At 63.1% G+C, this 14,264-nt stretch overlaps 6 protein-coding genes across 6 annotated transcripts; 3 read left to right on the top strand and 3 right to left on the bottom strand.

Annotated features, from left to right (window-relative positions):
- Positions 1-455: 455 nt before the first annotated feature.
- MICPUCDRAFT_64060 (uncharacterized protein) lies at positions 456-3,174 on the top strand (the record flags this gene model as incomplete). Its single annotated transcript, XM_003056211.1, has 1 exon — positions 456-3,174. A coding segment is annotated over one exon (2,719 nt), but the record flags the coding sequence as incomplete, so codon positions are not given.
- A 1,045-nt stretch (positions 3,175-4,219) lies between these two features.
- On the bottom strand, positions 4,220-4,519 carry MICPUCDRAFT_55066 (uncharacterized protein; the record flags this gene model as incomplete). Its single annotated transcript, XM_003055821.1, has 1 exon — positions 4,220-4,519. One exon carries the CDS (start codon positions 4,517-4,519, stop codon positions 4,220-4,222), a length of 300 nt encoding a protein of 99 aa, XP_003055867.1.
- A 512-nt stretch (positions 4,520-5,031) lies between these two features.
- On the bottom strand, positions 5,032-8,768 carry MICPUCDRAFT_38354 (uncharacterized protein; the record flags this gene model as incomplete). Its single annotated transcript, XM_003055820.1, has 3 exons — positions 5,032-6,355; positions 6,492-7,659; positions 8,450-8,768. The coding sequence occupies 3 exons, from the start codon at positions 8,766-8,768 to the stop codon at positions 5,032-5,034; spliced, it is 2,811 nt and encodes a 936-aa protein (XP_003055866.1).
- Positions 8,769-10,735: 1,967 nt separating this feature from the next.
- On the top strand, positions 10,736-11,227 carry MICPUCDRAFT_55064 (uncharacterized protein; the record flags this gene model as incomplete). The annotated part of the gene is made up of 1 exon (XM_003056210.1): positions 10,736-11,227. The coding sequence occupies one exon, from the start codon at positions 10,736-10,738 to the stop codon at positions 11,225-11,227; it is 492 nt and encodes a 163-aa protein (XP_003056256.1).
- A 267-nt stretch (positions 11,228-11,494) lies between these two features.
- Positions 11,495-12,510, bottom strand: MICPUCDRAFT_55063 (uncharacterized protein; the record flags this gene model as incomplete). The annotated part of the gene is made up of 2 exons (XM_003055819.1): positions 11,495-11,632; positions 11,833-12,510. 2 exons carry the CDS (start codon positions 12,508-12,510, stop codon positions 11,495-11,497), a joined length of 816 nt encoding a protein of 271 aa, XP_003055865.1.
- A 174-nt stretch (positions 12,511-12,684) lies between these two features.
- MICPUCDRAFT_55062 (uncharacterized protein) lies at positions 12,685-14,208 on the top strand (the record flags this gene model as incomplete). The annotated part of the gene is made up of 1 exon (XM_003056209.1): positions 12,685-14,208. One exon carries the CDS (start codon positions 12,685-12,687, stop codon positions 14,206-14,208), a length of 1,524 nt encoding a protein of 507 aa, XP_003056255.1.
- Positions 14,209-14,264: the final 56 nt, after the last annotated feature.

Raw genomic sequence — 14,264 nt, 5'->3', positions numbered from 1 at the left:
TGTTCATGGGCGCGAGCGCCTTCAACCAAGACATCAGCGCGTGGAAACTAACCGAGTTGGTCAACTCACGAGGGATGTTTTACGAGGCGAAGGCTTTCAGTCAAGACATCACGAACTGGGAAATTCCTAATTTATCCACCAGTGCGAACATGTTTGGCAAAGCGACGGAGATTTTGAAGCACTGCAAGCGCGATGGGCAAGAGAAGCCGATCACTTGGAGCGCGTCCGGGCCTCCGAGCAAATGGAAGTGCGACTATCCTCCGAAACCTCCGCACGCGCCTTCGCCTCCGCCTAACCCTTCCCCTCCCCCAATCAAGGACGTTATCAAAGAAATTCATCAAGGTAATTTCGTGCACGCGATCACCGTATGTCTGAGCTCTAATCCCATCGATGGTAACTGCTTCGAGTCTGGGTATGGGGCGATCTCGGACTGGGACACTTCAGAGGTGACGGACATGTCCGAGGCTTTCGCGAACGCGAATGAATTCAATGGCGACATCGAACGTTGGGACGTCTCTCGCGTGAAGAAGATGTTCCGAATGTTTTACCGCGCATACAATTTCAACGGCAATCTCACGAACTGGAACGTCGCAGAGGTGACGGATATGAACCAGATGTTCGCCAAGGCGTATAAGTTTAACGGAGATATCGCTTCGTGGAACGTGCGTTCCTCTCCTGATATGTACCTCATGTTTCAAGACGCAAAAAGTTTTGAAGCAAACGTCACGGGATGGAGCGATGGGAGCGACACGAGGGGTACGTTTGTAGGCGCCATCGCATGGCACAAAAAGTACGTCTTGAGGGCGTGTGGGAATAACATTGACTCCTGTGGATTAAACGCTGACTCATCCGGGCCAGCCTCGTTCCGGGAGCGAATCGTATTGAAGTACAGTGCATTGACGGATCAGACTTTCCGCACCGCGTTTAAAGAATGCTTAGCAACGAATCCTTTAGATGGTAAATGTGACCTCGGCTACGGCTGGATGTCAGATTGGGATACGAGCGCGGTTACGGACATGTCAAAGCTATTCTATAGATCTGGATATGGGTATAGGTCGCAAAAGTTCAGTGTCGACATCAGTAACTGGGACACGAGCAACGTTACGAATATGAAGCAGATGTTTCAATACGCCAAGGATTGGAACGGGGGAGAAATCGGAAACTGGGACGTCGGCGCGGTCACGGACATGTCTGAAATGTTCCAATACTCTGATTTCAACGTCGACATCGGTCGTTGGAACGTCAGCGCGGTCACGTCCTTCCAAGATACGTTTGCATCATCCCAATTCAACAAACCCATCGGCGACTGGCCTGTGCGCGCGGCGAGTATGAGAATGATGTTCGCCAGTTCAGAGTTCAATCAAGATATTTCGCGATGGGACACGAGCGAAGTGACGGACATGAGTTACATGTTCTGGTATAATGATAACTTCGATCAAGATCTAAGCGGCTGGTCCGTGGCGAAAAACCCGGGCAGGACAATGATGTTTTATTCGTGCTCCCGTTTCGGAGGCGCGAACTACGCCCCGAAGAGCGGATATGGATGTCATCAATGCTTCGATAATTGCTGTGAACTCCACGTGTATCCGCCTCCGCAGCCGGCGCCGCCGTTTCCCCCGCCGCTCGCGCCCGGTGTCGTTCTCGTATTCGAAGACAAGGCTTCGCTCAAGGAGGCTGTCGACGATTGCCTCGAGAGGGATCCCGTGAACGGGTGCGCGGGTATGGACACATGGGACGTGAGTAACGTCACGAACATGGAGAGCATGTTCAGTGGCGCTTCCTCGTTCAACGGCGACATCTCTGGCTGGGACGTGAGTAAAGTCACGAACATGGAGAGAATGTTCATGGAAACCAACTCGTTCAACGGCGACATCTCTGGCTGGGACGTGAGCAAGGTCACGAACATGGAACGCATGTTCAAGGACGCTTCCTCATTCAACGGCGATATCTCTGGCTGGGACGTGAGCAAGGTCACGAACATGGAGAGCATGTTCAGTGGCGCTCCCTCATTCAACGGCGACATCTCTGGCTGGGACGTAAGCGGCGTCACGAGAATGGAACGCATGTTCAGTGGTGCCTCTGCTTTCAATGGCGATATCTCCGACTGGGACGTGAGCAAGCTTATCATAATGGATTGGATGTTCGCCTATGCCCGTGCTTTCAACAGCGATATGTCGAAGTGGGACGTGAGCAAGGTGCGGAACATGCACGGCGTGTTCTATGGTGCTACATCGTTCGACGGCGATATCTCTGGCTGGGACGTGAGCAAGGTCACGAACATGGAGAGCATGTTCAGTGGCGCTCCCTCATTCAACGGCGACATCTCTGGCTGGGACGTAAGCGGCGTCACGAGAATGGAACGCATGTTCAGTGGTGCCTCTGCTTTCAATGGCGACATCTCCAAATGGGACGTGAGCAAGGTCACGAGAGTGGATTACATGTTTAGTGGTGCCTCTGCTTTCAACTGCGACATCTCCAAGTGGGACGTGTCCTCAATTTGGAATATGGAGGAAATGTTCAAAGACGCGACGTCTTTCAACATCGATATTTCCGAATGGAACGTGCGCGCGGTCTCCAAAATGCCGAGGATGTTCTCAGGCGCGACTTCGTTCGACCAAGACATTTCGAAATGGCAAACATGTAGTATGCGCAGTAAGTGGGGTATGTACAACATGTTCACTAATGGGAACGCGATCACGGAGTCGTTCAAGCCAACTATGGGCCGTTGCGAAGGCGTTCGCGTGTTCAAATCGAATACAGCTTTCAAAGACGAAGTGAAGAGGTGTGGTAAAAACATGGCTAGCATGGATAGCTGTACTTCAAGTGAGATCAAGTGGCTTAATATGAGCGACTGGGACGTGAGCAAGATTACTGACATGAGGGATACATTCCGCTTTCTCTCTAATTTCAACGGCGACATTTCCAGGTGGGACGTGAGCAGTGTCACGAACATGAACGGCATGTTCTCCCACGCCTCCGCTTTCAACGGCGATATCTCCAAGTGGGACGTGAGCAGTGTCACGAGCATGAACGGCATGTTCGAGCGCGCCTTTGCTTTCAACGGTGACATCTCCAAGTGGGACGTGAGCGAGGTCACGAACATGGAGAAGATGTTCGAGGACGCCTTTGCTTTCAACGGTGACATCTCCAAGTGGGACGTGAGCGAGGTCACGAACATGAATGAGATGTTCAGTGGTGCCAGTGCTTTCAACAGCGATATTTCCGAGTGGGACGTGAGCAAATGCACGGACGCGCGGAGCTTGTCCTCCATGTTCAGGTACGCCAGCTCTTTCGACCAGAACCTCTCCAGTTGGAACGTCCCCTGCGAACCCTATCCCGGCTACCATTTGTATCGTTCGTTTTATGGCACAAAGATGACAGAGTCGATGGCACCTTCTGTTCCATGTCCGACGCTGACCTCCGCGAGCGCGTCTGGGCTCGGCGCGTCTTCGTCGGCGTTTCCTCGCGTCGCGCGCGCGTCGCCGGTCGCGGTGTGCGCCGCGGCATTCATCGCCGCCGTCGCCGTAGTGGTCGCGACGCGCGCTGCGTTACGCGCTCGGCGATACCCTACGCCGACCGGTTTCCCTGTCCACGTGGGCGAAGAAACCGCGTTGCTGTTGCCGCGACGCGATCGCGACGCGGTGACGACGGCTCCAATGTTTTGGCGCGGTCGGGTTTAGGGCGCCCACCGCTCGGATTGTAAATACGGTCAAGGTCAATAGCATTGTACCCTGTGTACACGTACACATCATAGTACGATCCATGTATTGATATAAATGAGTGAGTGTGTTTATTTCGTGCCCGTCGCCGCCTCTTCGCCGGCGTGTACTGCGTACGTGTAGTCCGGAATTTGCACTGGACTATTTCATGTGTGTGAACGTGGATGCAAAATGCATTATTTTTGTTTTACCCCGCGGCGTCGCCGCCGACGTCGGCGCTCTCGCGCGCCGCCGCCGCCCTCGCGCTCGTCTCCGCCTCCACGAGCGCGACGATATCCCTCATCGAGCACAGCTCCGACGCGCACATCGCCCGCCGCGCGTTCCACGCGAGCCTCTCGCGCTCCCCCTCCTCCAAATAGTCTTCCGAATGGTCCTCCTCAGGGCCGTTCTATACGAGCGAATGTCGGGGTGGAGTTGAAAGGCGTCAGTTGAAGTTGATAGGCGTCGATGTCGGGGATTGAAACCGAGGTGTGGGCGGAGAGACACGCCGGGAAAAGTCCTTAAGGAACGGCGTTCACCACGCGAACGCGGTCGTATGGGGACCAGTGTATAGAACGCACCTCATCCAAATAGTCCTTCGCGTCCGGGTCCAGGGACCGAAACGCGCCGCCGGCGACGACGCTCGCGCACGTCGCGCACGCCACCGCGCGCCACTCCCCGGACGCCGGCGTCGGCGCGATCGCCTTCGAGTACAACGCGACGTCGCGGCCGTCGCCGAGGGGGACGTCGGGGACCCGGAGGATCGTCGGACGCCGGCCCGCGCACGCCGCGAGCATCGACTCTGAGGGTCGAGGGTCCATACGAGCGAACGTCAGGGTGGAGTTGAAAGGCGTCAGAAGCGGTGTTGAAAGGCGTCGAGGCGTGTCGGGATTGAAACCAGCGAGGGGTGGGCGGAGAGATACTGTACGCCGGGAAGTAAAGTCCCTAAGGATCGGCGTTCACCACGCCGACGCGGTCGTATGGGGACCAGGTCGAGGAGAACGCGCCTGAGGCGCGAAGCGCTCGACCGCACGCGACGCAGCGAGGCGGCGGTCTCGCGTCCGACGGCGGCGACGACGACGACGACGTCGCCGCCGCTGCCGCCGCCGCCGCCGCGTCGACGACGACCCCGCGCGGGCGCAACGCCGCGGACGCGCGCGGACCGCCGCCGCAACGACCCTCGCCGAGATGCAGCGCCGCGACGCCGCGGTTCTATCGGTCGTCAGTTGAAGTTGAAAGGCGTCAGTTGAAAGGCGTCAGTTGGAGTTGAAAGGCGTCGAGGGCGGGTATTGAAAGCGAGGTGTGGGCGGAGAGACACGCCGGGAAAAGTCCTTTAAGTAACGGCGTTCACCACGCGAACGCGGTCGTATGGGGACCAGCGTGAGATAGAACGCACCAGATACAGCCTCTTCTTCGCGCGCGTGGCGGCGACGTACACGAGGTTGATCTCGTCCGGGTCGACGTCCTCCTCCTCCTCAAAGTCGAACCCGAACTCGTTTCCTCCTTGGGCGTTGTGTATCGGCACCGTGAAACGCGTCGCGGCGGCGACGTTCGTCGACGTCGTCGTCGTCGTCGTCGTCGTCGCGCGGACGGCGCCGACGTCGACGAAATCGTCCCACAGCAGAACGGTATCAAACTCCAGCCCCTTGCTCTTGTGCGCGGTGGACAGCACGACGTGCGCGTCGTCGCGGTCCGGCACCGTCGCTCGTCGAATAGCGCGCACGCGCTCGGGAAGACGTTTTCCAAAGCGTCGAACGATGGCAATTTTCGAGGACATCTCCGCGTCGCGCTGCGCCGCGGTGGCGCGCGCGAGGCCCTCGAGCCGCTTATCGACGTCGCGGGTCCACTCCGGGTGGTGAAAGGGGTACCCGCTGTCCTCCACGAGTCTCCGCGCGAACGTGCGCACGTACTTGTCGTCGACGCGGTGCAAGTCGTCGAGGTCGCCGAACGCGAGGCGCCACACGTCGACGAGCTGATCGAGTCGAAGCGCCTCTTCGCCGCCGACGAACGCGATCTTCGGATTCGCCGAAGGCTTCCAATCGGGAAATATCACATCGTGAAAATTATCGTCCTCTTCCGCGACCACTTCCGCTACCTGTCCCGCGACGTCGAACATCGAGCCGTTCGAGCGGCACAGGACGACGAGCTGCTCGCGCTTCTTCTTCCGAGGACGCGCGAGAGACGCCGCCGGCGCCGACGGCGCATCAGACGGCGCATCAGACGGCGCATGGGTTGTCAGGGGCGGGATGAACGTCTTGATCAGGGAGATCGGGGCCGTCGCGACGCGCACGGCGGCGGCGTCGGCGGCGGCGTCGGCGGCGACTTCTCCCCCCGCTTCTTCGTCGACGTCCGCCCTCCGCGCGCCGACGACCGCGTCCGCGGACCCTTTCAGCGCGAGCAACGAGCACGCGACGGAGGCGATCTCCGGCCCGAACCGAAACGAGACGGAAAGCGTCCGGCGCGTGAGATGCTCCGCGGGCGTCGCCGCCGCCGCCGCGTCCATCGCGTTCTTCGCGCCGGCGAACCCGTAAATCTCCTGGTTTGGATCCCCCACGAGAATCTTCCCGCACGCGTCCTGATTCTTCACCACGCTCCACATCACCGGGCTCGCGTCTTGCGCCTCGTCGAGCATGATGACGTCGTAGTCGTAATCCAACCTCGGACGCGACAGCTGAGGGCCATTCCATAAAAAAGAAATTCATCGGTCAGTTGATTGGAGACGCGATCAAGTGTTGAAACCGAACGGTGGGTGAAAAACGTTTGAAAGAACGCACCTGATACAGTTTCAAATACCCCGCGTCCGTCATCGGCATCGTCGCGTTCCCCTTGTCCTTCATCGCATCCCACAGCGTGGTCGCGAACGACGCGAGCTCCTCGCTCGACGTCTTCACCTCGCGGCGCGCGGCGTGTGTGTTGGCGGGCCTGGTCGTCGCCACCCACTCGCGCTTCGGAGGGACGTGCTTGGTCGCGTCAACGGCGTCGTCTTCCGAGATTAAAAACGCGTTTAACGTTCGAAGCGCCAACGCGAGGCGATCGTCTGTGGACGCGATTTTCTCGGCGGCCGTCCCCGTCCCGCGGTGGTTTAGGTGGTGGTTCAACGCCGCGGCCGCGTGCGACGGCCGCAGCGTCCCGCGCAGCAGCTTCCCCGGCGTGTTCTGGTACTGAAACCCGCACTTTCGAAACGCGAGCGAGTGAAAGTTGACGCACGTCGTGTTCCCCGGAAACCGCGTCTTCGCGTCTTCGCACACGGCGCGGTTGAACGTGACGTACGCGAACGCGTACCCGGGCCGTCGCCGGGCGTACTCGATCAGCGTGGACGTCTTCCCGGTCCCCGCGAACGCGCTGACGATCATCGTCCGCGGCGGGCGGCGACGATCGCGCGGATGCGGATTTTTTCCTCCGCCGCCGCCGCCGCCCGCGCCCGTCAGCTCTGCGGCGACGATCGCGCGCTGCTCTCGCGTCAACGCGCGCGGCGGCGGTTTCTGTGCGATCTCCGCGTACGCCTCCGCGATCTCGAGCTGCGTCAGCTTGGCGCGCGCCGCCTCGCGGTTCCCTCTCCACGACGCCTCGCACCCCGCGGCGGCGGCGACGAGGGACGTCAGCTCGGTGACGTCTTCCACCGCGTCGGTTGACGTTCCATCTTCCGTCGTTGCGGTCAGTCGCGCCGCGTCCACGGCGGCGGCGAACAGCGTCGCGATCGCGCGCGAATCCTCCGCGCACGCGAAAAACGCGCACGCGAGCGTCGCCCACGCGTCGCCGCCTCGCGCGCCGACGTGGCGGCGGCCGCTGACGTGGCGTCCGCTGACGTGGCATTCGCCGCCGCCGTCGCCAAGGCCTCCGCTGCCGCCGCACAGCCGCCACGTGGAGACCTCCTCGACCGCCGCGGCGAGCCCGGCGCCGACGCGCGGCGCCGAACCGTCTTTCTCCTCCGCGCGCTCCAGCGCGGCGACCAGCGCGGCGACTGATGATGAGGGTGATGATTTCCCATACAGTAGATACGACGCGACGTCGGGGTGGCGTTCAAAGGCGCGTCAGTCGGAGTCGCGAGGGAGGCGTCGATGACGACCGTTGAAAGCGAGGGGTGGTGGGCGGAGAGAAACGCGCGCCGTGAAGAAAAGAAAAGTCCTTAAATAGGAACGGCGTTCACCGCGCCGATGGAGTCGTACTGTACTGTACAGTACTGTACTGTATGGGAATCATCAGTGCGATGAGATGGGACGCGCCCGACAGCGGCGAGCGTCTCGCGAACGGTCGCGCCGTCGCGAGGAACCGCGCGACGCCAGCGGGGGTCGTCGCCCCGCGCGCCGTCATCCACGCTGCCACGTCATCGCTGACGTGGCACCCCGCGAGGAACCCCCGCGATTCCTTCACGCGCAACCGCATCTTCGTGAACGGCATGAACGTGGAGTCGCGAAGCGCGTCGTTCCACTCTTTGCACACGCCGCGCAACTCGCGCCAACTCTCCGGAGGCGTCATGGAGAAAATCCGTCGCGCGATCTCCGTCGGCCACGTCGCCGCGGACGCCGCCGCCCTCGGGACGTCCGCGCCGCGCTCTGAGGTGCGTTCAGCGAATGTCGGGGTGGAGTTGAAAGGCGTCAGAAGCGGAGTTGAAAGGCGTCGAGGTGTGTGCGTCGGGATTGAAAGCAGCGAGGGATGAGCGGAGAGACGCGCCGAGAGATAAAGTCCTTAAGGATCGGCGTTCACCGCGCCGACGCGGTCGTACGGGGACCAGTGTGAAGGATAGAACGCACCTGACTGCCGCGCGAACGCGTCGACGAGGCTCCCCTGCCGCGTCGCCTCGCGCGCGCGCTTCTTGCCCTCCCCCGCGCGCGCCCTCGCGAGTTGGCGCTCCACCCCCTTCGGCGCGCCGGCGACGAGACGCGTTCTCAACGCCGCCGCCGCCGCCGCCGCGACGGTCGACGTTCCGTCGTAGTCCAGCGTCAGCGCGACCTCGAGCGGCGCGGACGGCGCGACCCCGCGCGCGCGCGGGTCCCTGCGCAGCGTCGCGCGCGTCACGGCGACGGTGTCGTGTCCCCGCGCGTCCGCCGCCGCCGCCGCCGCCGCGTCCATGACGGGCGCGAGCGCCGCCGCCTGCGTCGCCGCGACGTACCCGACGTCGGCGTGCGCTGCGTGGGTGAAGCGATCGGTCAGTCGAACGTCTTACGTACCGGTCAAACGTTGAAAGGGAAGCGCGGGTGAAGAGTGACGACGGGAAAAGTCCTTAAGGATCGGCGTGCACCACGCCAACGGGGTCGTATGGGAAGCAGTCTCACCGCCGTTTTCCTCCGCATCCGCGTCCGCGCGTCGCACGCGTATCGCGCACGGATCGTGCGCGTTGCTCGGCTCGCGCGTCAGCGTCAGCGCCGCGCCGAGCGCGAGCCGCGCCTTTCCGCGCGCGTACTCCGCGCGGCCGTGGCCGACGAGGTGCACGACGACGGTAGTCGCGGTTCCGGTTCCATCGCGCGCGTCGTCGTCGTCGTCGTCTAAGGGCCATTCCATACGAGCGAATGTCGGGGTGGATTTCAAAGGCGTCGAGGGCGGGGATTGAACGCGAGGGATGGGCGGAGAGACGCGCCGGCAAAAGTCCTTAAGGATCGGCGTGCACCACGCCAACGGGGTCGTATGGGAAGCAGTCTCACCGCCGTTTTCCTCCGCATCCGCGTCCGCGCGTCGCACGCGTATCGCGCACGGATCGTGCGCGTTGCTCGGCTCGCGCGTCAGCGTCAGCGCCGCGCCGAGCGCGAGCCGCGCCTTTCCGCGCGCGTACTCCGCGCGGCCGTGGCCGACGAGGTGCACGACGACGGTAGTCGCGGTTCCGGTTCCATCGCGCGCGTCGTCGTCGTCGTCGTCTAAGGGCCATTCCATACGAGCGAATGTCGGGGTGGATTTCAAAGGCGTCGAGGGCGGGGATTGAACGCGAGGGATGGGCGGAGAGACGCGCCGGCAAAAGTCCTTAAGGATCGGCGTGCACCACGCCAACGGGGTCGTATGGGGACCAGTGTATAGAACGCACCTAAATCGATCTCGATCGGGGCGTCCTCCGCGCCGTCGCCGCCGCCCGCGGCCCGCCGCCGCTTCGCCGTCGTCTCGACGCGATTCTCGACGTCGTCGCGCGACGCCGCCGCCGCCGCCGCCGCCTGCTCCTCTTTCGCGGTCTGCTTGAACAGCGCGCCCGCGGTCGTGAACGCGCTGCAGCTGGAATTAGGGCCGTTCTATACGAGCGAAAGTCGGGGTGGAGTTGAAAGGCGTCAGACGGAGTTGAAAGGCGTCGAGGGCGGGTATTGAAAGCGAGGGGTGGGCGGAGAGAGACGACGGCAAAAGTCCTTAAGGATCGGCGTTCACCTCGCGAACGGGGTCGTATGGGGACCAGTGTATAGAACGCACCTCATTCGAGACGGAGGACGCGGACGCCCGCAGCGCGACCGCCGCGGTGGTGAATCCGCCGCGCGCCGCCGACGCGGAGGGAACGCCGACGCCGCGCCCGAGGAAGCCTGCGGAGAGGAGGAGAGGGGGGCGGGGGGAGGACGGCGGGAGGGTGAGGCGCGAGGGCTTCGGACGCGCGCGAGATCCGCCGCGCGACGACGACGACGACGATCTGATGGCAGATCGATCTGGGCGCGCGCGGACGGGGAAGACGCGCGCGCGTCGTGGCGAGGGCGTCGACGCGACGTCGCACCTCCGATGGATCGCTGTCCGGGCGCCTCCTCGAGCGATCGTTTCGTCCCCATGCCGCCGCGCGCGCGCGTCGTCGCGCGCGCGCGCGTGCGGGGAGTGGACGACAGCGACTCGAGCGCGTCGTGTGCTCGTATCGACGACAGCGACAGCTCGCGGCGATCGGCTTTGAAAACTCAGCTTTGAAAACTCAGCTTTGAAAACTCAGCTTTGAAAACCCAGCCGTCGCGACTGAGCAACCCCCCGCCCGGTCAACTCACCCTGTTGAAATCGTCTTCATCGGAACGCCCAACAAAAATGCTTCAACAGAAAGTCGTTGTAGAGCGCGTCAGGTCGTTGACCATCACAACGCGTCGCTCGCCGCCATGCCCGGCTTCGACCGCCCCGCGCCGTCGACCGCGACGCGCCTCGGCCCGTCGTTCCCGTGGCAGGAAGAGAACGCCTTGCAGCGACACTGGACGCTCGCGGCGCGGGGGAAGGCGCCCGCGCGCGACGAAGGACCCGACGCCCCACTCGACTTGGACGCGTGGATCAGGCGCGTCCGCGGCGACGACGACGGCGACGACGGACGCGCCGGGAGCGCGAGCGCGCCGCGCGGCGCGGAGGAGGAGGAGGAGGAGGAGGAGGAGGCGCGCGTCGAGCCCGCGGCGCGCGGCGGGGACGAAGAAGACGGCGACGCGCGCGGCGCGAACGATGAGGATGTCGCCGCGAGCGGGGGCGCGGCGCGCGATTGGAACAACCCCGCGCCGCCGAGCTTGGAGGACGTCCTCGCGTCCGGGGCGATGAAGCGCGACGCGACCGTCGCGCAGAGCCTCGCGGGGGGGTACCGAAGGTTCTACTGCGAGGACGCGTACTAGTAGCTAGCCAGCCGCTCTCGTGTGATGTCGCGCTCTTCAAATCCGTGTATTACATTCATTCGCCGGGAACGACGCAGCGCCCGCTAAGGGCCGTTCTATACAAGCGAACGTCGGGGTGGAGTTGAAAGGCGTCAGATGGAGTTGAAAGGCGTCGAGGGCGGGTATTGAAAGCGAGGGGTGGGCGGAGAGAGACGACGGCAAAAGTCCTTAAGGAATGGCGTTCACCACGCCAACGCGGTCGTATGGGGACCAGTGTATAGAACGCACCTAAGGGATTGTGCTGAGCTCTTTCCTCAGCCACTTGTTCCCGTCCGGAAACAGGATGCCGTCGCCGTCCCACGTCCCGGTGAACTTCTCGCCGCTGCCGTCCTTCTGGTCGAAGTCGATCAAGATGCTCCCGTCGTCCTGCGACGGACGGACGGATTGGGTGTTCGCGGCGTCAGAAAAAGGTAATAAGCCGAGCCGCGCGGCGACGCAAGCTGTTTATCTTATAGCTGTACCGTCGCGCACGGCGGCGACGGTGAGAGGAACCGCCCAGAGAGAGAGAGAGAGAGACGGAGAGCGGAGGCGTGCCAAACTAAACCGCGCCGCGCCATCGCGCGCACCTTGGCTATCTTCCCTTCGATCCTCCACGGGTTGATCTTCCCCTTCGCGATGGCGTCCGCCTCGGGGTCGTTCCATCGTTCGAAGCGACGAATGTCGGGGTGGAGTTCATAGGCGTCAGATGGAGGAGTCGAAAGGCGTCGACGTCGGGGATAGAAACCGTGGGGTGGGCGGAGAGAAACGAACGCCGGGAGATAATAAAGTCCTTGAGGAATTAAGTTCACAACGCCAACGCGGTCGTACGGGGACCAGTGCGAGATGGGACGCGCCTCGTTCTTCTTCTTGTAGCCGCGGCATCCCGCGCCCTCGCGGAACGGCACGGGGTCGATGCCGGTGATGACGCCGTTCGCGTCGACGGCGCGCGGGCAGTGCGGGTGGTTCGGGTCGATGTACGCGCCCTCGAAGACCGTGGACGCGATCGCTGATGAGCCTGATGAAGCGAGGGAGGACGCGAGCGCGGTCGCGAGCGCGGTGGCGAGGAACCGCCGGCGCGGCGCGGCGGCGGCGTCGACGACGACGACGACGTCGTCGGTCGCGTTCGCGTGCTTCTTAGCCGGATCCGCGCTCGAGCTCGCGGCGGCGACGACGACGCGCGCGGCGCGGGGTGGTCGGCGCGACGCGCGGAGCGCCGTCCGCGGCGAGAGGGAGAGCGCGGAGGACGCGAGGACGTGCGAGGGCATCGCGCGGGGGGGTGGAGTGACGACGGTCGCGACTCGAGAGGCGCGCGCGATCTGTTTTATCCACTCGCGCGAAAACGAAGAAACCGCGGGAAGAACTGAAAGAACCTGAAAGAACGACGACGATCCGATCGATTCAAACGCCACTGCCGTCTGCGCGCTCCTCTCCGCGACACGATGGCGGCGAAAGGAAAAGCGAAAGGGAAAGGGAAAGCGCCGAGCGCCGCCGACGCCGACGCCGACGCGACCGACCGACCGACCGCGACCGAGCCGACCGCCGCGAAGGAGACGGATCTGGAGGACGAGACTCCCCCCCCAATCAAGCGCACCGCTCTGGAGGACGCGGACGCGATCGTCGCCGACGCCGCGCTGACCGACGCGCAGAAGCTCGACGCCATGCGCGCGCTGCTCCTCGACCGCGACGCCGCGCACGACGCGAGGGCGAAGAAGCTGCGGACGAGAGAATCGCGCGCGCTCGCGGCCGCGGGCGTCGTCGCGGTCGAGCGCGACGCCGCGCGAGACGAGCTCGGAAAGGCGCTTCACCTCAAGGACAAGCTCGAAGCGCTGTGCCGCGAGCTGCAAAAGACCAACAAGGCGGTCGTCGACGGCGCGAAGATCGCCGCGGAAGAGGAGTCGAAGCGCCGCGAGGAGCTCAGCGCGAAGTTCGAGGGCGGGCTGACGGACATCAGGTGCGTTCATAGCACACTGGTCCCCATACGACCCCGTCGGCGTGATGAACGCCATTCCTTAAGGACTTTTGCCGGCGTGTCTCTCCGCCCAGGGTCCCTCGCTTTCAATCCCCGCCTACGATACCTTTCAACTCACCCTGACGCCTTTCAACTCCACCCCGACGTCGCTTTGTATGAAATGGCCCTCAGCGCGAAGCTCGAGGCGCACGGCGCCGAGCGCGACGCGCAGACGAAAGAGAACGCGACGCTGCGCGGGCATCTGGAGAGTCTGATGCAACGCGCCGAGGCGCAGCAGGCGCGTCCTGGTTCACACTGGTTTCCATACGACCGCGTTCGCGTGGTGAAGGCCGTTTCTTTAGGACCTTTGCCGTCGTTTCTCTCCGCCCACCCCGCGCTGCTTTCAATCCCGACACGCCGCGACGCCTTTCGACTCCGTCGTCTGACGCCTTTCATCGACTCCGCCCCGACGTCGCTCGCTTCGTACATTCTATGGAACGGCCCGCAGAAGCACTTCGAGAAGGCCAAAGAGGCGTTTGAGCTGGAGAAGCGGCTGTACGAAGCTCGGCTCGAGGAGAGCAACGAGCGACTCAGGGCGATGGAAGCGCACGCGGAGGAGCTGCGAGGGACGTGCGTCGCAGCGGGGAAGAGAGAGAAGGAGGCGCTCGCGCAGCTCGTGGAGTACGGCGAACGTTTCGCGACGTTTCAGGACACGATCAAGCAGTCGAGCGAGACGTTCGAATCGTTTCGCGTGGACATAAAAGATCTGCGAAAGCGCCTCGAGAAGAGCGAAAAGGAGAAGCGAGAGATGGAGGTGAAGACCGCGAAGAGCGACGTCGTTCTGATCGAGACGACGCAGGAGCGCGAGGAGTGGCGTCGACACGCGGAGGCGTATAAGCTGAAGGCTGGGAAGTTGGAGGCGTTGTGTCGGACGCTCAGCAAACGCGCGGGCGCGGAGGAGGAGGGGGGGGGGCTCGCCGCGGACGGCAAGGAGAACGACGCCGTGAACGCGTGAGTGAGATGAGATGGATGCGTTGTATTTTTTTGATCCGTACGTGTGATGAGTTGCTA

Source organism: Micromonas pusilla (assembly GCF_000151265.4).
Source record: "Micromonas pusilla CCMP1545 genomic scaffold MICPUCscaffold_2, whole genome shotgun sequence".
Classification (NCBI taxonomy): Eukaryota; Viridiplantae; Chlorophyta; class Mamiellophyceae; order Mamiellales; family Mamiellaceae; genus Micromonas; species Micromonas pusilla.
Note: the sequence above shows the minus strand (reverse complement) of the source record. Positions and strands in the feature narration are given on the sequence as shown.